Source organism: Podarcis muralis, chromosome 7 (genome assembly GCF_964188315.1).
Source record: "Podarcis muralis chromosome 7, rPodMur119.hap1.1, whole genome shotgun sequence".
Lineage (NCBI taxonomy): Eukaryota > Metazoa > Chordata > Lepidosauria > Squamata > Lacertidae > Podarcis > Podarcis muralis.
In genome coordinates, this window is record NC_135661.1 from 88264209 (window position 1) to 88290104 (window position 25896).

At 51.6% G+C, this 25896-nt stretch overlaps 1 protein-coding gene across 2 annotated transcripts in view; it reads left to right on the top strand.

The window, feature by feature from the left end:
- Nucleotides 1-7352: 7352 nt before the first annotated feature.
- The window catches only part of KLC3 (kinesin light chain 3), a 30450-nt gene continuing 11906 nt past the window's right edge, over nt 7353-25896 (top strand). Inside the window, exons 1-6 of one of the 2 annotated variants that reach the window (XM_028741925.2) lie at nt 7353-7556; nt 13396-13776; nt 16539-16766; nt 19622-19700; nt 22087-22309; nt 23452-23539. In XM_028741925.2, the coding sequence (XP_028597758.2) occupies nt 13477-13776; nt 16539-16766; nt 19622-19700; nt 22087-22309; nt 23452-23539 (918 nt within the window). In that variant the 5' untranslated portion in view covers nt 7353-7556; nt 13396-13476. The other variant, XM_028741924.2, reaches the window with a different exon arrangement.

The window sequence follows — 25896 nt, forward strand, 5'->3', positions numbered from 1 at the left end:
CTGCAAAGCTTCGCGCTCAGGCTCTGTTAGAGAGTATAAGCGACTCACCGGCAGGGGCGCTCCGGGCTGGAGGTCTATGCCGCAGTCAAAAGACCGATGCGGCGGCAGCTGGTCTGCCCCCCGTTCCTCGAACACGTCTTGGTAGTCCCGGTACACGGCTGGGAGCGTGGGTACTGCCTCCTCAGTGGGTGCAGCCGCTAGCATCTCGGACAGAGCATGGGGACATGGGTCTGGGAAGTGCACAGTCCGATTAACCCAGTCAATCTGAACATTGTGAGCCTCCAACCAGTCCATTCCAAGCACCAGGGGGAACCGGGGCATGGAGGCAATGTCCAAAGTTCGCACCTCCCGGTGCTGCTGGAGACACAGGACCAAGGGCTGGGTCTCCCGAGTGACGGCACCTGAACGCAGGAGCCGTCCGTCAATTGCCTCCACCTGTACCAGTTCTGGCTTGTTCTGAAGTGGCACCTGATGATGAGCGGCAAAGGCAGCGTCCATATAGGAGCGGGTTGCCCCCGAATCTACCAGAGCGTGGGTAAGAATCCAGGGCCCACCTGGAGGTTAGAGACGCACTGGAACCATGAGATGTCGCAATTCCACTGGTGAGGGCCCCTCTTGCATGGATTGGGACCCCGTGTTGCTAGGGCCTTCGGCTACCGAGGTTGGCGGTTTCCCTGCGACTGGCATCTTCTTGGGACAGGAACGGGCGTAATGTCCACTCCTACCGCAGTAAAGACACAGGTTTCCCTCCCGACGCCGCGTCTTCTCCGAGGGGGAGAGGCGAGGTCGCGCAGCCCCGAGCTGCGTTGGCTCGACTGGCAACTCGGCTGTGGGCGTGGACCTGCTGGGAAGGACTGGCGCCAGGAGCCGGGAGTGCTGGTGGTCCCGGGCCTGGCGACGGTCCTCCAACCGATCGTCTATCTGCAGGCTCCGCTGAATGAGGGCGTCCAGCGTGGTGGGACGATCCATCATGGCCAACTGGTCCAGTATCTCGTCCGACAGTCCCTCAAGATACTGGTCCCGTAGTGCAGAGTCATTCCAAGACAAGTCTTGTGCCAACAGCCGAAATTCTGTGGTGTAGGCGGCGGCTGTGGACTTGTCCTGTCTCAACTGACGAATCGCCCGATTGGCTTGGCTCTCCTTCAGAGGGTTGCCAAACACAGTCTCTAAGTGGTTACAAAATCCCACATAGTCCGTTAGCAAAGGAGAGTCTTGCCGGAGCAGTGGCAAAGCCTACTTGGCCGCCTGGTCCTTTAACAAACTGATCAGAAAGTGCACCTTGGTGCGGTCGTCAGGGAAGTTCCGGGCTCGCCCCTGAATATACAACTTGGCCTGGGCGAAGAACATGGGAAAACTGGCCAGGGTCCCATCAAATTTCTCTGGCAAGGCCACTGGGTACTTGCCTGGAGCTGGGGCATCAGCCCCAGGATCTGGAAAGGCATCCAACCGCTGCTGAAGCGCCGCAACCACATCGTTTAGCTGCTGAACGGTGTGGGTCAAGGCCTGGTTCTCCTGGGCCAATGCCACCAGCGCCGCTGCCTGGTCAGCCATGGCCTCTTCCCGAACGCACCCCAACGAAGGGGGAGTGCGGGTGTGGCGGGAGCAAACTGTGCTGGTCCCAGGGGGGATAAGGTACTATTACCGTAGCCCAAGATCAGTCCAGAGTCTCTAGCAGGGTAGACGATCACTAGATGAGACGCGAGGTCCGAGACAGGGAGCCGGGCGGGGTAACAGGAACGATGGTAGGGCAGAAGCAGGAGTCCAGGCGAGGAACAGGAACACTGGTAGGGCAGAAGCAGGAGTCCAGGCGAGGAACAGGAACACCGGAGAGTCAGAAACAGGAAGCCGGGCGAGGTACAGGCACACTGGGAGTGCAGATCAAGGACTGGGTAAAGCAGGTACTCCACAACGACGTTGCTCCCGCAACCTGGGACCGGGCTGCCTGACCTTTATCTTCTTCTAAGGCCGGGGGCGGTCCCGGCCCCCAGAAGCCCCGCCTCTCTTGGCCTTAAGGCGAGCACTCCTCCTGGGAGACACCAGTTCCCTTCGCCTCTCTGCCCTAAGCCTCTGCAGTTCAGGAGAGGCCGAAGGGTTACTGGGCCCCGGGGAATGCTCACCTGTAGCCACTGAGTCTTCCAGCACCTCTGGGGCCAGAATGGTTTCACCTGGTGCCTGCTCTTGAGTTTCCTCAGCATCTAGGCCTTGCCCCAGTTCAGCCGGCCCTGGAGGCGGGGACTCCTGTGCCGGCTGGGATTCCTCCAGATCGCTCTCAGACTCGGAATCCCAGGCCATCACAGGAGGCTTTTCCATTTTCCTTTCACCTTGTAGAGCAAACATTTAGTAAGTTTGGGAGTCACAATGGTTCCAGGGCTGTTTTCCTGTGCTGCTTCAGACATGTGGTTTATACTGTATATTTATGTATGTGTTTGCTTGGTACATTTATGAACATTTATTATATATATAAGACCTTAATTTTTTTATTTCATGGCCATCACTGCCTCCTGCAGGAGGGAGTTCCACAGTTTAATTCTGTTCTGAGTGAAAACTAGCGCTAATATGCCCAGGAACCTCACCAAAATGCTGGAGAGGGTGCACCTCCACAGGCACATACCTCCACATGTGGTGGGAGTGCCCCCAAAATCCAACTATTCTGGACAGCAGCCATACAAGAAATATGTAAATCAACTAAGCAAGTATTAAAACCACCCCAGAATTGGCCCTACTAAACATCTTCCAAGACAACAATGCCCATTTACAACACAAAGAACTGATAACCCACCTACTTTCAGCAGCCAGAAACACCATAACCAGACATTGGAGAGAACTGTCAGGAGTAAGCATGGACCAATGGTGCCAAATAGTATGGGAAACAGCCCTACTAGAAAAATTAACCAATGAACTGAAACTGACATGGGGAGAAATAGAAGAAGACGCCTTCACCCCGGTATGGCTCCCCTTTATCACACACACAGCCCAACAAGACAACGACAAAAATCCACCAACGGCATACAAATCAGTGTGGCTAACCTGATCCAAAACACCCACCCACCCCACTCACACACGAAAACAAAGATCACCACAGCCAACCACAAATGAACAGCCACACCCTAGGCCAACCCCAACCTCTCTCACCACCAAAGGAACACAAGCGAACAGCAGAGAACCTGCATAAGCAACGCTGACACCAAACCCCACATATAGTAAGTAAAATAGAAACATCACCACCCGACCCCACCCATCTCACCCCCTTTCCCCTTCTTCTTCCAAATGTCTCAAGAAATGAAACTGATCTGTAAAAAATGTTACTTGGAGAGAAAAAGAGAGAGAGAGACATTGCACATACATTTGTAAACTAAGAAAATCTTTAATAAAAGTACATTTTAAAATAATAAAATTCTGCTCTGGGTGAAGGAGATGCATCTGAAAGTCCAGACTGCAAAGCAGAAGGGAGAGAGGCAGTCCCTGAAGGGCCCCCAGGCCCCTCGCCAGCTGCACCTTCTGCCAGGGACTCCACCCTGCGGAGCTTCTTCAGATCTCCCGCTGAGTCTGCCCCTCTCTTGCCCTGCCAGCGCTGTGATGTCAGCCGCCCGCCTTCGCTTCTGGCCTCCGGGGGCAGGGAGTGGCTCCCCAGCCTGGCACCGGGGGCAGCCTTTCTTCCTCCCCAGTGACGTCTGCGGTGCCAACAGGGACTGCAGTTGTGGAGAGATTGAGCAGAAGGGGCCCGGAAGGCAGAGGGTGGCGGCACGTGGTGGGGCAAACTCAACACCAGTCACAGAAATGGGCGTTGATTCTTCTTCTCCCCCCACAGGGATTCCCACAATGCCTTGCTCAGTCAGTAGGGCAGAAGGGGGGGAGCAGTGCCGGATTTATGTATACAGTGGACGCTCAGGTTGCGAACATGATCCATGTGGGAGGCACGTTCACAATCTGCAGCATTTGCAACCCGTGTCTGCAGATGCGCGGGTTGCAATTCAGCGCTTCTGCGCATGTGCAAAGTGTGATTTTGTGTTTTTACGCATGCACGAGCGCCGAAACCCGGAAGTAACCTGTTCCGGTAGTTCCGGGTTTGGCGCGGTGCGCAACCCGAAAACGTGCAACCTGAAGCGTCTGTAACCCAAGGTATGACTGTATAGGCTAAGTAGGCAGGATTCCAGAGCCTCTAAATCTGGGGGGGCAGCCCCCCCACCCCAGTGGGGAGTCCCCTTTCCCAAAATTGCAAACCCAAGACTTCATGCGAGGGAAGGGCAACTCGGGCCCAGCAACTATGAGACTCAGGGGCCCAATTTGAAACTCTGGGGCCCAATTATTATTATTATTTTTTTTTTTTTGTGGGGTCTCAGTTCACAGCCAAAACCTGCAGAATCTTAGAGATATAAATAAAATCCATCTGGATTGCCCCTTTAGGAGCAGCCTGCAGGGTCCAATTTGGCCCGGTTGTTCCAATTGGCTTAAGGCCAGCCCTGATGAGACTGCGCAGGGGTTGGACTGACAAACCCTGCCCCATCAAGGTCCCTTGTGCCACTACAGTGGTACCTTGGGTTAAGAACATAATTCGTTCTGGAGGTCTGTTCTTAACCTGAACCTGTTCTTAACCTGAAGCACCACTTTAGCTAATGGGGCCTCCCGCTGCTGCCGAGCCACTGGAGCACGATTTCTGTACTCATCCTGAAGCAAGTTCTTAATATTTCTGGGTTAGCGGAGTCTGTAACCTGAAGCGTCTGTAACCTGAAGCGTCTGCAACCTGAAGCGTATGTAACCCGAGGTACCACTGTACTAAGCACCATGCAGAAATGGCAGGCCTGTTCTCTGATGCTAGCTGCATAGTATGTTGTTGTTTAGTCATGTCCGACTCTTTGTGACCCTCCTGGACCAGAGCACTCCTGTCTTCCACTGCCTCCCGCAGTTTGGTCAAACTCATGCTGGTAGCTTCGAGAACACTGTCCCACCATCTCGTCCTCTGTCGTCCCCTTCTCCTTGTGCCCTCCATCTTTCCCAACATCAGGGTCTTCTCCAGGGAGTCTTCTCTTCTCCTGAGGTGGCCAAAGTCTTGGAGCCTCAGCTTCACGATCTGTCCTTCCAGTGAGCACTCAGGGCTGATTTCCTTCAGAATGGATTGGTTTGATCTTCTTGCAGTCCATGGGACTCTCAAGGGTCTCCTCCAGCACCAGATTCAAAAGCATCCATTCTTTGGCGATCAGCCTTCTTTATGGTCCAGCTCTCACTTCCATATATCACTACTGGGAAAACCATGGCTTTAACTATACGGACCTTTGTTGGCAAGGTGATGTCTCTACTTTTTAAGATGCTGTCTAGGTTTGTCATTGCTTTTCTCCCAAGAAGCTGCATAGTATATCTGTGTGCTTATTTATTTATGCCTCGGCTCAGAAAGGATATTGCAGAGTTAAAAATGTTCCAAAAAGGGCAGCTAAAACGATCCAGGGAATGGAGCCATTCCCCTAGGAGGCAAGCTTATGGTGTTTGGTCCTTTTTAGTTTAGAGGAAATCTGAGAGGTGACACGACAGAAGTTTATAAAATGATGCCGGACATGGAGAAAGTGGAAAGAGTCCCCGCCCCCCTCTCTTAATACTAGAACTGTTGGGCAGACAGATTCAGGAATCATAGCATTATAGGATTTGTAGAGTCAGAAGGGACCCCTAGAGTCATCTAGACCAACCCCCTGCAATGCAGGAATCTCAGCTAAAGCATCCGTGATGGAAGGCCGATAAAAGAAAGGACTTCTTCACATAGTAAGACTATGGAACTCTCTGCCACCAGAGGCAATGACGGCCACCAACTTGGCTTCCAAAGAGAGTCATCATCATCATTTTTAATTTGTATACTGTCTTTCTATCTTATAATACTCCAGGCGGTTTACAAGCTGGAGAAACAAGAAATGTACATCTTACAACCATCTAATGCAATACAAAAATGTGATAATAAAACATAAATTGAAGCAACCAACATTGAAAGAAAGAAACATCCAACAATCATTAGAACAGCATAGAATAATAATATCAGCATATAAAAGTTAAACAGAGATTCACTCTTTACAATAAATAATTTCTAAACTGCAATAAACAACACAACGACAAGCCACAGTACATCAAATAGCAAAATACAAATCGAGAAGCAGAGACTAGAGGGGGGAGCAAGGCAGGTGGAAGGAGGCCTTGCCTGACGAAGTCTCTCCCCTCAGGCAAATTCATGGAGGAGAGGCCTGCATTGCAGGGGGTTGGAATAGATGACCTCTGGGAGACCCTTCCAACACAGAAATTAAATAATTCTGTGATGGCTACTGGCTACGACGGCTCTGCTCTGCCTCCGCAACTGGAGGCAGCAATGCTTCTGAACAGCAGTTACTGGAAGCCACAGGATGGGAGAGTGCTCCCGTGTTCGAATCCTGACCTCTAAAGCCCTAAACAGCCTCGGTCCAGTATACCTGAAGGAGTGTCTCCACCCCCATCATTCTGCCTGGACACTGAGGTCCAGCTCCGAGGGCCTTCTGGCAGTTCCCTCGCTGCGAGAAGCTAACTTACAGGGAACCAGGCAGAGAGGGGCTTTCCTGGTAGTGGCTCCCGCCCTGTGGAACGCCCTCCCATCAGATGTCAAAGAGATAAACAACTACCAGACTTTTAGAAGACATCTGAAGGCAGCCCTGTTTAGGGACATTTTTAATGTTTATTAGGTTATTGTATTTTAACATTCTGTTGGGAGCTGCCCAGTGTGGCTGGAGAAACTCAGCCAGATGGGCGGGGTATAAATAACAAATTATCATTAATAATAATAATAATAATAATAATAATAATAATAATAATAAAGTAGAATATACAGGCAATAAATAAATAACAAACCAAGACCCTGGAAATCTGATTGCCACCCCAGCATAGTGAATGCAGCCCCAGGAAAGAAGCCTCCTCAAGTCAAGGCTGGGAAGATATTTTTCCTTAATTATTGCCCTGGGAGCCCATTGCCCTGGTTTGATGAGCAATGGGAAGATGCGCATGTATTTCGTGTATTTTGGGTCTTTGTTGGAAGCCGCCCAGAGTGGCTGGGGGCTGGGGAAACCCAGCCAGATGGGCGGGGTACAAATAATAATTGTTTATTATTATTATTATTATTATTATTATTATTATTATTATTATTATTACAAAGGGAGTCGTTTGCACGGGCTTAGTTCTGCCTGCACCTCATCTTGCCCTCTGCTCCTTCCTCGGACACCTGCTCCGCATGCAGAACGCCCCTGGGCTCGCTCCTCCCGGGACCCGCTGCCGCCGGTGGCGCATCTCACTACCACTCCCAGCGGCCCGCCAGATGTGCTGCACTACAACTCCCATCGGCCCCAGGACCTCGCCATCTCCGAGCCACCCACCCACCGCGAGCTGGGCTCCAGCTGCTGCCCAGGACCGGCTGGCCCCGTCCGCTTTCTGCGCAGCCCAGCGATGCCCTGCCTGCCTGCCGCGCCCTGGGCGCGCAAAAGAAGGAGAAGCAGCAGAGGCGCGCCGGGGCCGGATGGGGGAGCCCCGGGGGCCGGCGCTGCGCGAGGCGGAGCAGGCAGGTGAGCCGGCCCAGCGGGGCGGGGAGGAGCCGCCGGGGAGGCCGGGAGGGGCGAGGCCGAAGCTGCTCCGGCGGGCAGGTGCGCGGATCGGGGCGCGCAGCTGGCGACGCGCCTCCCTCGCCATCCTCGGCTCTTCTTGCAAGCGGCGCCTCGCCATCCTGCAACTCGCCTTCCTCGCAGTCTCCGGCTCGGACGCCCACCCCCTCCCCACCAGAGCATGACCCGGGGGGCTCTTTTCTCCAGTGGGGCGCAGATCTAAGCTCCCCCCCCCCAAAAAAAAACCCAGCTTGCATTGGAGGCAGATCCAGGGATCTTGCAGCGTCGCTTTCCAGCTGCCCCACCCGCCTTGCGCGCCAGCTGCGGGCGCTTTTCTTCCAGGAGGGACAGAATAAAAGGGGGCTGGATTCTACCCCCCCCCCCTCCCAAAGCGCGTCCTTCTCCCTCCTTCTGAGCCAGGTAAGGAGAAAATAAAAGACCCTCTTTCTCCCCGCCGGACTTTTGTTCTGAAGCTTGGTGCTCCTCCCACTGTTGACGGTTTGTGGGTTTAAGAAAAAATTAATCTTTTTTTCTTGTTTACGACGAAGTACTCGAAGCGCTGCAAGGCGACTTCATGAATAAAAGGAGGAAAGTAGGCTGGGAAGCGCCTCCTGATCTGGCAAGACTTGAGCGCCTCTCGTCAGAAGTCAGCGCCCTTTCGTTCCTGGGAGCTAATTCCCAGGGAATTAGTTCCTCGCAGCTAATTCCCACCTTTAGTTCTGCCATTTTAGCTTGTTTCAAACTGTTTTGTTTTTTTTATTTATGTTAGGGCTGTGGTTGCTGTAACCCAGCCCAGGGACCTTGTTGTAAAGGGTGGGTGGGTGTGTAAATAAATTGGAATCAATAATCAAAATAAAATGTTGTTTTTGAAAGTGTGCCGAGGTGGGTCTCGAACCTCTGGCTGAGAGTCAGCAACTTCCAGGAGGCCCTCGGATGTTTCGGACTACAGTTCCCGTCAGGTGCTGGCTGGAGCTGGTGGGAGTTGTAGTCTGAAATGTCAGAGTGGGGGGGTGCCAGGTCGGGGGAGGCTGTTGTAAGGCTTGAGGTCATCATCCCTGCATTTCCATGCAAGCACCACTCCCTGGCCGGGGCAGACATATTGCTTGCAAACTGAGCCCATCCCATTGCACAAGCAATCCAGGAGGATGCTGGGTGTGTGTGTGTGTGATATTTCAAAGCGAGTTGACAAAAGCAGGTAGGAGTGGCTCCCCCAGAGTCTTGGACCATGCACAGGCGAGGCTGCGCTGCACACAATCCATGCGCCAGATCCCGGCCTTCTCTTTGCGCATTGCAAGCCAGCCTGCATTCATTCTTCTCAGGACTTGGAGCTGAGGGACCTCTGGCTCCCTGGGTGCAATGTGTGTAAAGGTAAAGGGACCCCTGACCATTAGAGGTCCAGTCGTGGCCGACTCTGGGGTTGCGGCGCTCATCTCGCTTTATTGGCCGAGGGAGCCAGCGTACAGCTTCCGGGTCATGTGGCCAGCAGGACTAAGCCGCTTCTGGCGAACCAGAGCAGCGCATAGAAACGCCATTTACCTTCCCGCCGGAGTGGTACCTATTTATCTACAGTGGTACCTCGGGTTACTTATAATTCAGGTTACAGACTCCACTAACCCAGAAATATTACCTCAGGTTAAGAACTTTGCTTCAGGATGAGGACAGAAATCGCGTGGCGGCGGCACGGCAGCAGCGGGAGGCCCCATTAGCTAAAGTGGTGCTTCAGGTTAAGAACAGTTTCAGGTTAAGAACGGACCTCTGGAACGAATTAAGTACTTAACCCGAGGTACCACTGTACTGTTGAAAATGATATGTTAAAAACTAATAAAATTATATATATATTATATAAAAAGAAACCCTGACCTTTAGGTCCAGTTGTGGCCGCCTCTGGTGTTGCGGCGCTCATCTCGCTTTACTGGCCGAGGGAGCCGGCGTACAGCTTCCAGGTCATGTGGCCAGCATGACTAAGCCGCTTCTGGAGAACCAGAGCAGCGCACGGAAACGCCGTTTACCTTCCCGCTTATCTACTTGCACTTCGATGTGCTTTTGAACTGCTAGCTTGGCAGGAGCTGGGACCGAGCAACGGGAGCTCACCCCGTCGCGGGGATTCAAACCACCGACCTTCTGATCGGCAAGCCCTAGGCTCAGTGGTTTAACCCACAGCGCCACCCGCTCTGCAAAACTTCGTGAAACTGATGGACCCAGATGGGCTGGCATTCATCGTTTGTCTTATTCAGGATGGAGGGATAGGAGAGTCACTTTTTGTCCTGCCTCAAGAAAGGTTCCCAGTTGGGTTGCCTAGAAAAGCTTCCGAGTCGCCCTAGGCGAGTGTGCGTTCTAAACCGGAGAGGGCCTGGCTGCTTTTGGGCTTCCCAGGAAGGTGGGGTTGGTTGCTCTCCAGAAACAGGATGCCACCCTGAAGAGGCCTTTAAAAGGTAAAGGTACCCCTGCCCATACGGGCCAGTCTTGACAGACTCTGGGGTTGTGCGCCCATCTCACTCAAGAGGCCGGGGGCCAGCGCTGTCCGGAGACACTTCCGGGTCACGTGGCCAGCGTGACAAGCTGCATCTGGCGAGCCAGCGCAGCACACAGAAACACCATTTACCTTCCCGCCAGTAAGCGGTCCCTATTTATCTACTTGCACCCGGGGGTGCTTTCGAACTGCTAGGTTGGCAGGCGCTGGGACCGAGCAACGGGAGCGCACCCTGCCGCGGGGATTTGAACCGCTGACCCTGCGATCGGCAAGTCCTAGACACTGAGGTTTTACCCACAGCACCACCTGCGTCCGAAGAGGCCTTTAGTCCTACCCAATAGGCCTCTGCTTCTCCTTTCCAGGTAGAACAACACCTAGAAAATTGTTGGGCTTGAATCGACGTCCCCCAGGGGCTGTTGGACTACAACTCCCATCATCCCTGACGATTGCCATGCTGGATGGGAATGATGGGAGTTGTAGTCTAGCAACCTCTAAGGACCCAAGGATGGGAAAAGCTAGTGTAGCAGTTGGGGCAGAGTCTTGGAGCCTAGATCTGATGGAAGGGAGAGGTGTGTCTGCAGACTGGAGCTCTCCCAAGCCTTCCAGTTAGTGTCCAGGCCCAATTTAAAGTGCTGGTGTTGACCTATGAAGCCTTACACAGCGCTCAGGACCTCAATACCTTAAGGACCGCCTCTCCTCATACAAATTGACCAGGGCCTTTCAGTCATCATCTGAGGTCCTTCATGAGAGGTTCGGAGGGCGCCAACACAAAAGCGGGGCCTTATTAGTGGTGGCTCCCTGTCTGTGGAAGGCTCTCCCCAGAGAGGCTTGCCTGGAGCCTTCATTCCGTGTCTTCAGGCGCCAGGCGAAAGCAGTCCTCTTTACCCAGGGGTCTTGAGATGTTAAATAATCTATGGCCTGTTAAAACTGGGGTGGGGGACTATTATGACGATTATTTTGTTACTGGGCTGCGTAAATTACGGTATGTTCTTAATGTTGTACACATTAAGTCAGCTTATAAGATAAGGCATGGCATAGAGAAATTGCCTAGAGAAAAGTTATCCTCCTCCCTCACGACTCGTGGGCAGCCAGGGAAGCTGACTGAAGATTCAGTTGGGGAAAAGAAAGTCCTTCTTCCTGCACTGCCTAGTTAGCCTATGGAACTCCCTCCCACTGGAGGCATGGATGGCCACCAACTTGCAAGGCTTTAAAAAAGGATTTGACAATTAATAGAGGAGGAGAGGGCTGCTATCGATGGCTATTAGCTCCACTCTCTACAGTTGGAGGCAGCAAAACCTCTGAAAACCAGAAGGAGAGGGCTCTGTGTTCGAATCCTGCTTGCAGGTTTCCCATAATGGGCATCTAGTCGGCTCCTTTGAGAAGAGGATGCTGCACCAGATGGTTCCCTCTTTGGCCTGATCCAGCAATCTCCTCATATGTTCTGTTGTAGTCCAAAACATCTGGAATATCTCTAGCTGGGAAAAGCTGCCCTGGGTCGATGATCCGGCGTGTTTTCTCGCCTTCTTAAGCACTCGCTTCGTGTTTTTTGCACGGAGGCAGAGAACTCTCTGCCAGCAAACGCGCCCCGGCTTGTTCTGGCGGGCGCGTCCGCTGGCGGGACCTGTTCTGGCGAGAGCCGAGGTGACGAAGGGAAGCTGCCAGGGCGAAACCTTCCCAAGGGGTGAGAAGGGAGCCGGGCAAACCATCTCCCGTGAGGGTCCGCCAAACCTTGGACTAAGTTCAGCTTGGCTGCTACAGTTTATCTCTGTCTGGCTGGTGAGATCACCAACCTTTTTTCGGGTGGGGTTTTTACTTTGTATTGCTAAATCCCAAACTTAGAGCAAACTTGCATCCAGTGCCAGAAAATATTGCAGGTGTTAATTTTCCTCCCCTCCACATTTCTGAATTTGGGTTCTTTTAATAAAAAGCATGGCAAAAATCTGGTCCCCGCTCCCGGTTTTTCCTTTAGAGTTTTAGAGTTTTAATTGGTAGCGTATATTTTTTAACCGAAATCATATATTGATCATTTTTAGCTTAATTTGCTTTTTAGCATTAAATCTTATAATAACGATGAACATTTTATATTCCAACGTGCGAACTGTTTAAGGGATGATTTATGCAATATATAAATCCTGTTGAATAAAAATGAAATAAGCGATGGATTCTGCCTTAGTGGATCCAGAGAAAATAGAGAGCTGGGCTTGGAATGATAATTTTATTACTGGCCTTTGGCTTGGAATCAACTTGATCCCCTTCCCCTCTTTCCTCTTTCCTCCTGTGATGGAACTCCTATTTGGGGACTTCCCTGGCTTTTTTCTGGCCCACGTAGGACCAGTCTGGATAGTGGGCCTTGGTGAAGACTTGATGTTTTCATCCCCAAAAAGTTTTTGATTTGAGTTTCTACTGAAATGAGGCTGCGTTTTAATGTTGTATTTTAATCTTGTTTTTAAGTTGTATTTTAATCAATTGTTTTTATACCTGGTGTTAGCCGCCCTGAGCCCGGTCTCGGCTGGGGAGCGCGGGGTATAAATAAAATTTGTTATGATTACAGTGGTACCTTGGGTTAAGTACTTACGGTAATTCGTTCCAGAGGTCCGTTCTTAACCTGAAACTGTTCTTAACCTGAAGCATCACTTTAGCTAATGGGGCCTCCTGCTGCTGCCATGCCACCACCACTCAATTTCTGTTCTCGTCCTGAAGCAAAGTTCTTAATCTGAGGTACTATTTGTACAGTAATCCATCAAACATTAAAAGCTTCCCTGAATAGGGCTGCCTTCAGATGTCTTCTGAATGTCTGGTAGTTGTTTGTCTCTTTGACATCTGGTGGGAGGGCGTTCCACAGGGCGGGTGCCACCACTGAGAAGGCCCTCTGCCTGGTTCCCTGTAACTTGGCTTCTCGCAGTGAGGGAACCACCAGAAGGCCCTCGGCGCTGGACGGAGATGCTCCTTCAGATCTACAGTGGTACCTCGGGTTAAGAACTTAATCCGTTCCAGAGGTCCGTTCTTAACCTGAAACTGTTCTTAACCTGAAGCACCACTTTAGCTTATGGGGCCTCCTGCTGCCACCGCGCCGCCGAAGCACGATTTCTTTTCTCATCCTGCAGCAAAGTTCTTAACCCGAGGTAATATTTCTGGGTTAGCGAAGTCTGTAACCTGAAGCGCATGTAACCCAAGGTACCACTGTATTATGACTTATACCCTGCCCACTTGGCTGGGTTTCTGAGTCTGTGCAGAGTGCTGAGCAGCCCTCACTGCTGGGATCGGAGGAGAAGCTACGTTCTCGAAAGCCGCAAGTCGGGCCTTGACCCCAGCACCTATTTTTTCTTTTTCCAGAAGCTGAGCATCGCCCAAAGCGCAGAGACACCACCTCTGGGCTCCTCTTCCCCTCTCCTTCCCGGCTGACTTGACCCCGCCATGTCGGTCCTGGTGGAGATTGGCGACAACCAATCGGAGAGGATGACGGCCGACGACATCATTGTCCACACGCGGCAGGTGATGAAAGGGCTGGAGGCTCTGCGCAGCGAGAACAAGAGCATCCATCACCGGCTGCAAGAGGCTTTGCTGAGGGACAGGCAGCTCCTGGACGAGAGAGAGGAGGCCGTGGAGGCGGATGCGGAGGCCGTGGACATGCAGGCGCTGGAGTTGCTGGAGGAAAAGCACGACCTCGTCTATAAAAGTCTGGAAGGGATTGAGCTGGGCATTGCGGAGGCCCAGGTACGCTGCAGCGAAGCCATTGGCTGGGCTGCTGTGATGTCACAGAATGTCCACCAGAGTTCCAGCTTCCGAGGGTGGCGGATGTTCACCATTTCTGGGAAGGAACCGAAATTTGGGTGCAGTTGGGAGTTGTGGGGAGAACCTGACACAAGAAGGGTTTTGTGTTTTGGGAATCTGTGGGGGCAAGGCCCTCCCCCCCAAAAAAAAAATGGGGAAAGAGGTGCCCAAGAGGCTACTGGGGTGGTGATGCTGGGGATCGTGGCCACCTCACCTGCAAAATGATATGGTAGGGTTGGGAAAGCTTCGGGAAAGGGCGCCCAAAATGATCGAGGGGATGGAGCCATTGCAAAAGCTGCAGGGTTTGAGGGTTTTTAGTCTGGAGAAAAAGCGAGGAAGGGGCCGCAGGATAGTCGATTGTAAAATTACCGTATTTTTCGCTCTATAGGATGCACCGGACCATAGGAGGGGGAGAACAGAGGGGAAAAATTCTCCCCCTCTCTGCTCAGCGCCCCTTCAGCGAAGCGGCAGGAGAAACGGAGCCCCTTCCATTTCTCCTCCCGCTTCGCTGAAGGGGCACTGCGCAGCTCTCCCTCTCTGCTGAAGCCAGGAGAGTCTTGCTCTCCCGGCTTCAGCAAAAGGAACCTGAAGCCTTCGGAGCACAGTGCGAGTTCCCGCTGCACTCCGAAGCCTTCAGGCGGCTATCCCTGAAGCCTGGAGAGTGAAAAGCAAAGCGAAGCCTCCGGAGCACGGAGGGAGCGCTCCCTCTGCGCTTTGGAGGCTTCATGCGGCTATCGCTGAAGCCAAGGAGCCTGCATTTGCTCCATAGGACACACACACATTCCCCCTTAATTTTTGGAGGGGGAAAAGTGCGTCCTATAGAGCGAAATAGGGACGTGGGTGGCACTGTGGGTAAAACCTCAGCGCCTAGGACTTGCCAATCGTATGGTCGGCGGTTCGAATCCCCGCGGCGGGGTGAGCTCCCGTTGTTCGGTCCCTGCTCCTGCCCACCTAGCAGTTCGAAAGCACGTCAAAGTGCAAGTAGATAAATAGGGACCGCTTTATAGCGGGAAGGTAAATGGCGTTCCGTGTGCGGCTCTGGCTCGCCAGATGCAGCTTGTCACGCTGGCCACGTGACCCGGAAGTGTCTGCGGACAGCGCTGGCTCCCGGCCTCTAGAGTGAGATGAGCGCACAACCCTAGAGTCTGTCAAGACTGGCCCGTACGGGCAGGGGTACCTTTACCTTTACCTATAGAGCGAAATATACGGTATGTGTGGCATGAGGAACGTGGCTAGAGAAAAGTTTTTCTCTGTGTTGTAATGCAAGAGCTCGTGAACATCGGATGAAGTTGAGGTTCAGGGCTGATAAAAGCAAGGACTTCTTTTTTTTTTACACATTTTGCTTTATTTAAGCCCACCTTCCCATCAAACTCAAGATGGTGGTACACCTGTTGTTCCGCTTCTGAAACTTAATGGACTATAATTCATTGAATTCCAACACTTAAGTTTATTTGGTATATACTAAATTCAACTTTTGTACATAGTTTTGAATGACGGTGGTTCGGTTTTCTGGAGCCTTTCCCCTTTGGCCCAGGGGTTATGGAGATGTTGCCCATGGGCAGAGATTTTCCTGCAGAAGCCTTCACTGGTACCCATGGCATCCACTACCCTGCCTTTCCCCGCTGCTGAAATTAGGCTCGAAAAGAGCATTAGGTAGCAAATAGAAAAGGTTGCCGTAATTAGTGTGTGCCACTCTTTTGGCAACTCCTGGTGCATTGTATAACAAACAACTTATGCTTTTGATAAAAGCAAGGACTTCTTCATGCAGCTCGTAGTTAACCTACAGAACTCCCTCCCACTCATAGCTGTCAAGTGTCCCTTATTTGGAGGGACAGTGCCTTATCCCAGCACCATGTCCCGCTGCTGTCCCTTATTGATGGATGTCCCTTAAGTTTCCTGGGTTTCAAAGGAAGCAGCTCCTCCCCCTCCCTCCCTGCCGGTCAGGGAGGAGGGAGGCTCCAACTGTTGCTTGGCTGCCCGCCCCGCCCCCCTCTCACCAGCCTCGGCCCCCAGGAGCCGCTCCCCGCCAGGGCTGGTGGGAGCCTCGGGCCCTTCCGCCACCATCCTCCTCGCAGCCGCCAAACTGAGTGTCTCTGCCTGGGGCCTCCCCTCTGCCCATCGCCGCCGCCGCTCTCGTTAGTACTGCGGCTATGCCACCAAAGGACCCGGATGAGATGGGCAGCCTGGCATGGCCTATGAATTGCTGAGGTGCCTTGAGAGAAGAGTGAGGGCAACCATAGAGAAAGCAGTTCAGAGAGAGGATGAAGAGGAGGAGGTGGAGGCGCAGGCAGGTGTTCCAAGGGCTACAAGGGAAGGACCGCAAGCGCTTCTCCCATAGATTTGTAGTGGTAGACTAGCATAGATGGTCTGATCTGCGGGTTTACTTCGGGCACGATTTCCTCCCCCCTTCCTCCCGCCCCACCTGATGGAACTGAGAGCTGCAAATGGAGCACGAGAGACTCTCCTGGCTCTCCTGATATTTTTATGGAACCTCCAGGTTCAGAGGCAGTCTATCTGGGTTCTATGGAGCATTTGGCCACTGTGAGAAAAGGATAGTGGGCTATTTGGCTTGATCCAGCCACCAGTCTCTTAAACCAGGCAGGGGGACTTGTTGTCGTGGGGGCTCCAGAAGTTTAGAGTTTGCAAAGAGTCCACCTACAAACCCAGTTTCCTTTTCTCTAACCCCATCTCGCTCTGCCCCACAGATGATGGTAGCTCTGTCCTCTCACATCGGGTCGCTGGAGGCGGAGAAACAGAAGCTGCGAGCTCAGGTCAAGCGTCTCTGCCAGGAGAACCTCTGGCTGCGGGACGAGTTGGCGCTCACCCAACTGCGCCTTCAGCACAGCGAGGAATCAGTGGCGCAGTTGGAGGAGGAAAAGAAACACCTCGAATTCCTGAACCAGCTCAGGCAATATGACCCGAGGGATGACCAGGTATGGACAGGGGGATGTGGCAGCTGTTCGGTCCCCAAAATGAGAGATGCGGGGACACCCGAAGCTGCCTTCTACTGAATTTGCAATGCTGGACAGAGCTCTCTAAGCATGCACAAAGTGCCTTGTCCTTACTCCCAGCAAATCCGAAACCTACCCAGGGTTAGAGGGCGAGCCACGGAGGCAAGCAGCCTCTCTGCAGCCGTAAGCCCCAGTTCCTTTGAAAACTAACCAGATCCCCTCGCTTATTCATTCCACCAGGCCTTGTTGAACAGGGAACCAAGCAGAGGGCCTTCTCGGTGGTGGCGCCCGCCCTGTGAAACACCCTCCCTCAGATGTCAAAGAGGTAAGCAACTACCAGACTTTTAGAAGACATCCGAAGGCAGCCCTGTTTAGGGAAGCTTTTAATGTTTAATAGGTTATTGTATTTTATTATTCTGTTGGAAGCCGCCCAGAGTGGCTGGGGAAACCCGGCCAGATGGGCAGGGTATAAATAAAGTATTATTATTATTATTATTATTATTATTATTATTATTATTATTATTTTATTATTTATACCCTGCCCATCTGGCTGGGTTTCCCCAGCCACACTGAGCAGCTCCCAACAGAATTAATGGATAATAATAGTTTAAAAAGGTAAAACATCAGACATTAAAAAACTTCCCTGAACAGGGCTGCCTTCAGGTGTCTTCTAAAAGTTTGGTAGTTATTTTTCTCTTTGACATCTGGTGGGTGGGCGTTCCACAGGGAGGGCGCCACCACCAAGAAGGCCCTTTGCTTGGCTCCCTGTAACCTCACTTCTCACAGGGAGGGAACTGCCAGAAGGCCCTCGGAGCTAGATGATGGGGGTGGAAACGCTCCTTCAGGTATACTGGGCCTTTGAGGCAATTTAGGGCTTTCAAGGTCAGCACCAACACTTTTAATTGTGCTCGGAAACGTACTGGGAGCCAGTGTAGGTCTTTCAGGACCGGTGTTATGTGGTCTCGGCGGCCGCTCCCAGTCCCTAGTCTAGCTGCTACACTCTGGATTAGCTGTAGTTTCTGGGTCACCTTCAAAGGTAGCCCCATGTAGAGTGCATTGCAGTAGTCCAAGCAGGAGATAACCAGAGCATGCACCACTCTGGAGAGACAGTCTGCAGGCAGGGAGGGTCTTATCCTGCGTACCAGATGGAGCTGGCAGACAGCTGTCCTGGACACAGAATGGACCTGCGCCTCCATGGACAGCTGTGAGTCCAAAATGACTCCCAGGCTGCGCACCTGGTCCTTCAGGGGCACAGTTGCCCCATTCAGGACCAGGGAGTCCTCCACACTCGCCCACCTCTGTCGCTCAACGTTGCCCACACTGATGGCTCTGCAGAACTTCAGGAAGGAGTCTTTCCCTGCCCTTCCTTCAGGGACTGAACCCGGGACCTTCTCCATGCGAGGCACTGAGCTTTGCCCCTTCCCCAAAGCTTCCTTTGGTACCCTCTCTCTATAGCCCAAGTGGTTCATTTATGAGGAAAGGGCTGTCTGGGGTTTCTCTCCCCAGAAAATCCTGTGTGCTCATGCTGCAACTTTGCAGCACAGGTGCATTTTTGCAAAGTCAGAAACATTCCGCCCGTGTGAGTCAAAGCCTTGCTCCATAAGGCCTAGAAACATGATTCTTTTGAATGCAACGTGAGCTTGGAACTTAGCGCTAATGGGAAAATCTCATGTGATGGATTTGTGCAGCCAGTGGTCATTGTCATCTGGATACTTTCATAGCTCTCGTTTCATTTCTTAATAACCGCCCCCCCCCCAACAGAACGGTGCTTTGCATGACATGAATGATTCTGCACAATCTGTCCGTCTAGTAAAATGCCATTATGCTACCCGGTGCTATAAATCTTCCCTGCATTTCTTGGTGAACACAGCAAAAACTCCCACCTGCTTTGACTTTGCAATTTGTGCTTTCTGGAGGATGGATGGCAGCTAATGGATTGAGGTTGAATCCTGACAAGACAGAATTACTGTTTTTGGGGGACAGGAGGCGGGCACGTGTGGAGGACTCCCTGGTCCTGAATGGTGTAACTGTGCCCCCGAAGGACCAGGTGTGCAGCCTGGGAGTCATTCTGGACTCACAGCTGTCCATGGAGGTGCAGGTCAATTCTGTGTCCAGGACAGCTGTCTGCCAGCTCCATCTGGTACGCAGGATGAGACCCTCCCTGCCCGCAGACTGTCTCTCCAGAGTGGTGCATGCTCTAGTTATCTCCCGCTTGGACTACTGCAATGTGTTCTACGTGGGGCTACCTTTGAAGGTGACCCGGAAACTACAACTAATCCAGAATGCGGCAGCTAGACTGGGGACTGGGAGCGGCCACCGAGACCACATAACACCGGTCCTGGGAGATCTGCATTGGCTCCCAGTACGTTTCCGAGCACAATTCAAAGTGTTGGTGTTGACCTTTAAAGCCCTAAACAGCCTCAAAGGCCCAGTAGACCTGAAGGAGCATCTCCACCCCCATCATTCTGCCCGGACACTGAGGTCCAGCGCCGAGGGCCTTCTGGAGGTTCCCTCACTGTGAGAAGCAAAGCTACAGGGAACCAGGCAGAGGGCCTTCTCGGTGGTGGCGCCTGCCCTGTAGATGGCCCTCCCATCAGATGTCAAAGTGATAAACAGCTACCTGACATTTAGAAGACATCTGAAGGCAGCCCTGTTCAGGGAAGTTTTTAATGTGTGACATTTTAGTGTATTTTTGGTCTCTGTGGAAGCCGCCCAGAGTGGCTGGGGAAACCCAGCCAGATGGGCGGGGTACAAATAAATTATTATTATTATTATTATTATTATTATTATTATTATTAAGCCAGGAGATGCGGGACTTGTGTTTACTCTCTTTGCAGGCGGAGAAGGACGACTCGGAGCAGAGGAAGGACAGCCTGTCTTCGCTCTTCCCCAACGATGACGATGAGCAGAGGCAGGGTGCGTACATGGGCCGATGATGCGCGTTAACCTGCGCATGTCTTTTGAGGCTTAACCCCAACTTGTGATGAAATCAAGGCCCGTCCAGAGGTTCAGTGGGAGCTCATTTCTGGCTTCAAGTCAACTTTCTGTTTCCAGTTGGACAAAAGCAGCACCTCAGGCTGGCATTACCCAACTGGGTGCCCTCCATTTGGGGTGGGGGGCAGGACTACAGTGGTCCCTTGGTTCTCAAACGCTTTGGTGCTCAAACAACTTGGAACCCAAACACTGCAAACCAGGAAGTAGGTGTTCTGGTTTGCAAACTTTTTTCAGAAGCCGAAAATTCTCCAATTTGAGTGTTACGCTTCCGATTTGAGTGTTACGCTGAGGTCTGCCTGTTTTTGCTATTTATTTTGCGTTTTTGCGGCTCTTTTTGTTTTGTTTTTGCGACGGTGAGGAACCCAGTTCAGCTACCGATTGATTGATTGTGCGATTGCAGTACATTGTTTATTGCTTTCATTTTATGGATCAATGGTCTTGTTAGATCAGGCTTCCTCAACCTCGGCCCTCCAGATGTTTTGGGACTACAACTCCCATCATCCCTGACCACTGGTCCTGTTAGCTAGGGATCATGGGAGTTGTAGGCCAAAAACATCGGGGGGGGGGGGAGTTTGAGGAAGCCTGTGTTAGATAGCAAGGTAAAGGTAAAGGTACCCCTGCCCGTACAGGCCAGTCTTGACAGACTCTGGGGTTGTGCACCCATCTCACTTAAGAGGCCGGGGGCCAGCGCTGTCCGGAGACACTTCCGGGTCACGTGGCCAGCGTGACAAAGCTGCATCTGGCGAGCCAGCGCAGCACACGGAAACGCCGTTTACCTTCCCGCTAGAAAGCGGTCCCTATTTATCTACTTGCACCCGGGGGTGCTTTCGAACTGCTAGGTTGGCAGGCGCTGGGACCGAGCGACAGGAGTGCACCCCGCCGCGGGGATTCAAACCGCCGACCTTTCGATCGGCAAGCCCTAGGCGCTGAGGCTTTTACCCACAGCGCCACCCGCGTTGCTGTTTTAGGGGTTGGTTGCAGCAATGATTCTGAATCCTAGTCAATGGAAACAGCAGGAAGGGAGAGTTCCTCTTGTGCTTGAATTCTGCTTTGCTGGTTTCGCACAGGCAGCTGGTTGGCCACTGTGAAGGCAGGATGCTGGACTAGACGGGCCCTTGGCCTGATCCAGCACCCCCTTCTTGGGTTCATTCTTATTTGCCTTCCCTGGTGTGGTGACCCCGCGGTCAGAGATAGAATGTCTTGGGAAAGTGGAATTAAGAGATTGGTTAGTAACCTAAAACTCCTACTGGTCTTCTTCTTGGCAGCTAGACAGGAGGGCCAGTTTTCGGCTGGGTTACATGGGGTTGTGTTTAACCTTCACCCCACCCCAGTGAAGGTCACATTCTAACCCAGTGGGTGGTTTCTCCCGCTTGTGGGGGGCAGTGGGGTGACTTGGGGGCAGCACTAATAGGCAAAGGGAGGGCGCTTGGAGGTGCGAACAAGTATCCGGACTTTGAAAACCTGGCATCACAGGATCAAATCAATCAGTTTTGTTCAGCTAATTAAACTCAATAGTTTTAATTGGGTTTTGATCAAACGTGCAATTAATTATTCCCGATTATAATTTTATTGGGATGCGGGTGGCGCTGTGGGTTAAACCACAGAGCCTAGGACTTGCTGATCAGAAGGTTGGCGGTTCGAATCCCCACGGCGGGGTGAGCTCCCGTTGCTTGGTCCCTGCTCCTGCCCACCTAGCAGTTCAAAAGCACACCAGTGCAAGTAGATAAATAGGTACCACTCCAGCAGGAAGGTAAACGGCGTTTCCATGCGCTGCTCTGGTTCGCCAGAAGCGGCTTAGTCCTGCTGGCCACATGACCTGGAAGCTGTACGCCGGCTCCCTCGGCCAATAAAGCGAGATGAGCGCCGCAACCCCAGAGTCGGCCACGACTGGACCTAATAGTCAGGGGTCCCTTTACCTTTACCATATAATTTTATTGTGTCATTATCTTCCTTAGCGGGTTGTGCAAACTGCTATTCTTAATAATGCTGAGTTTCTGGAAGTGAGGGGACAGTGGCTCTCAAAAGTTTGGGAAGCACTGGTTTTTGCGGTTTTTTGTTAAATCATTTTTATTAATTTTTCCAATAAAAAACATCCAATTAACATATCAAATCACAATCCAATAATTTTTCGGGCTTCCCATAACCTTGAAGCATAACTCCAAATCTCAATCCTGGCTTTCGTCGTCGTTTCCATATTTCCACATTAGAAGCAGTGTTCTAACCCCCCCGACATTTTTGGATGGGTTCTGGGTTCAAGAATCTCCTCCCGCAATGGGCCCGACTTACCTGTCTCTCTCGTCTGCGGCAGGAGGGAACCCGAGCGCAGCCGCTTCAGCCGCTCAGCAAGGGGGCTACGAGATCCCGGCTCGGCTGCGGACCCTCCACAACCTGGTGATCCAGTACGCCTCCCAGGGGCGCTACGAAGTGGCCGTCCCCCTCTGCAAACAGGCGCTGGAAGACCTAGAGAAGAGCTCTGGACACAGCCACCCAGATGTGGCCACCATGCTGAACATCTTAGCCTTGGTTTATAGGTAAGGGGGGTGGCAGGGGGGGTGTTGTGTGGGAAAGGGTCCGGGGCTGCTGAGAAGAGCCTTGGAAAGAGAAGACTTAGAGCTTTGATTCCTGCATTGCAGGGGGTTGGGCTAGATGGCCTTTGGGTGCCCCTGCCAACTCCCCAATTCTATAAGCATCCTCTGCAGGAACCTGAGGTTGCACATTTTAGAGATTTCCTGCATTCAGAGGCCATGTTTGGCAGAGTCCTGCTAGCTGGCTCCTTCTCAGGACTTCTGCAGGTGTGGCTGAGGCACCGATGCTTTTCGCATGGCATCTATAGAAGAATAATAATATTTTTTTATTTAAGCCCCACCCTTCCTGGTTTAAAAACCGGGCTCGGTGCGGCTAACAGCAAATATAAAACATTGGTTAAAATGCGACTTAAAAGCAGCATAAAACACAACATAAAATGCAGCATCAAAATCAATAAAATTCAAAAATTCAGGGATCATATTTTTGGGGGGGGGACGGGACCCCAGTCAGTACACATCAAATGATCACCAGGGCTAACTGGCCAAGTTGGTCCCTACTAGGGGCGGCACGGAGACCAGGGAAGAATTTAAATGTGGGGTCCCAGAAAGGGTTTCTTCGTAGAAGAGGAAAGGGAAAATGGGAATAGAGGATCAGGCTAATTCAAACTGAAGGCCGTATCTATCTATCTATCTATCTATCTATCTATCTATCTATCTATCTATCATCTATCTATCTATCTATCTATCTATCTATCTATCTATCTATCATCTATCTATCTATCTATCTATCTATCTATCTATCATCTATCTATCTATCTATCTATCTATCATCTATCTATCTATTTATCTATCTATAATTAAATTTTCTATTTTACAATTTAAAGTCCTCATTTATACATCCTTAAGTTATCAGCGACTTCCCTTCTTCTCCTTCCATGGTTCACGTTACGTATAATAAATCCCTGCATAGTTTACAAAAACTATACCGTTCAGTACTCCATTACTGCATCCATCAAAACTTATTTACACTGTTGAATCTATCTCAATGCTGCCAGCCTTTTCAGCTGTAAGCTGTTATTTCTCATAAATTCAATAAACATTTTCCAATCTCCTGTTTCTTTCCATGCTGCCGACTTCTTCCGCCGCAGGGACCAGAACAAGTACAAGGAGGCCACAGAGCTGCTGAACGATGCCCTCGATATCCGGGAGCAGACTCTGGGTGTGGAGCACCCTGCCGTGAGTGTCCATCTGGGGCTCAGTGGAGGGTGATGATACTTGGGTCCTGTTAAGGCTTCTCTTCCTTGTGTCTTCTCCTCTGGGAGTATTTGGATGGGTGGGGGGCAGAGATCATCTGTGCTGGTCCCGTGGGTTAATCGAGAGGCGAGGTCCAAGTCCAGTCCGAGGTCAAAGGTGCAATATGGAGGCAGTCGGTAAAAGCTGGAGCTGGGTGCAGGGCAGGGAGTCAGGTGAGGTCAGGAACGCAGGACGGGGTTGAGGCAGGAACTGGTGACCAACAATGTTGCTCCCGCAAACTGGGACTGGGCTGGCCGGCTTTTATCTGCCCCGAGGCATAGGGCGGCCCCGATCCTCAGGTGACTCACCTCTCCTGGCCTGGAGGCAAGCACTCCTCCTGCGGGAACTTAGTTCCCTCCGCCTCTCTGCCCTGAGCCTCTGCAGCTCAGGAGAGGCTGGAGGGTTACCAGACCCAGAGGCAACCTCAGCTTCTCCTGACAGGGCTGAGAGTGGAGCACCTGCAGACAATGGGTCCTCCATCACCTCAGGAGCCAGAGCAGACTCAGCTGGTGCCTGCACTTGAGGATCCGGCACAGGTGAGGACCCTTCAGGCTCAAGCCGCAGCCCCGGCTCAGCTGGTTCTGGAGGTGGGTAATCCTGTGCAGGCTGGGATCCCTCAGGTTCAGCATCCGAGTCCGAATCCCAGGCCATCACACCATTTTTCTTGGGAGGGGCAGGTCACTCTCTTAGTAAAAATACAGCTCTTCTGGACGCCCTTGGAAGTTTTGAAGAGTCTCTTGTGCTCCCAAAGATTTGTTGTTGTTTTTAGTCGTTTAGTCGTGTCCGACTCTATGTGACCCCCTGGACCAGAGCACGCCAGGCACTCCTGTCTTCCACTGCCTCCCGCAGTTTGGTCAAACTCATGTTTGTAGCTTCGAGAACACTGTCCAACCATCTCGTCCTCTGTCGTCCCCTTCTCCTTGTGCCCTCCATCTTTCCCAACATCAGGGTCTTTTCCAGGGAGTCTTCTCTTCTCATGAGGTGGCCAAAGTCTTGGAGCCTCAGCTTCAGGATCTGTCCTTCCAGTGAGCACCCAGGGCTGATTTCCTTCAGAATGGAGAGGTTGGATCTTCTTGCAGTCCATGGGACTCTCAAGAGTCTCCTCCAGCACCAGAATTCAAAAGCATCCATTCTTCGGCGATCAGCCTTCTTTATGGTCCAGCTCTCGCTTCCATACATCATTACTGGGAAAACCATAGCTTTAACTATACGGACCTTTGTTGGCAAGGTGATGTCTCTGCTTTTTAGGATGCTGGGATTTCCAGGGAGTCTTCTCCTGAGGTGGCCAAAGTCTTGGAACCTCAGCTTCAGGATCTGTCCTTCCAGTGAGCACTCAGGGCTGATTTCCTTCAGAATGGAGAGGTTTGATCTTCTTGCAGTCCATGGGACTCTCCAGAGTTGGCAACATTGACCCAGAAGCTGTACGTCGGCTCCCTCAGCCAATAAAGCGAGATGAGCGCCGCAACCCCAGAGTCGGCTGTGACTGGACCTAATGGTCAGGGGTCCCTTTACCTTTAGTTCAGGTTTCAGACACTTCAGGTTACAGACGCTTCAGGTTACAGACTCCACTAACCCAGAAATAGTACCTCGGGTTAAGAACTTTGCTTCAGGATGAGAACAGAAATTGTGCTCTGGCGGTCCAGCAGCAGTGGGAGGCCCCATTAGCTAAAGTGGTGCTTCAGGTTAAGAACAGTTTCAGGTTAAGAATGGACCTCTGGAACGAATTAAGTTCTTAACCCGAGGTACCCCTGTACTGTTATTTTTATTTTTATTCTGCATTTTGTGGTTTTATATTTTGATTTTATTCTGTGAACCACCCTGATACCCCCTGTATATACAGTGGTACCAGAAAAACAAATAATAACAATAAGATACTGTGCATAAAATAACAAAATGAGATACAGTACAATGAGAATAATCGGAAGTTTATTTTATTTTATTTAATCCATCCTTTATCTTTTATTTTCTTCTTTTCTCTATTTTTTTCTTTTCTTCTTTTTCTACGTAAAGCGTGTGCATGTAGCTTGTAGAAAATGTAACATGGTGTATCATAGAATCATAGAGTTGGAATAGACCACAAGGGCCATCGAGTCCAACCCCCTGCCAAGCAGGAAACACCATCAGAGCACTCCTGACATATGGTTGTCAAGCCTCTGCTTAAAGACCTCCAAAGAAGGAGACTCCACCACACTCCTTGGCAGCAAATTCCACTGTCGAACAGCTCTTACTGTCAGGAAGTTCTTCCTAATGTTTAGGTGGAATCTTCTTTCTTGTAGTTTGGATCCATTGCTCCGTGTCCG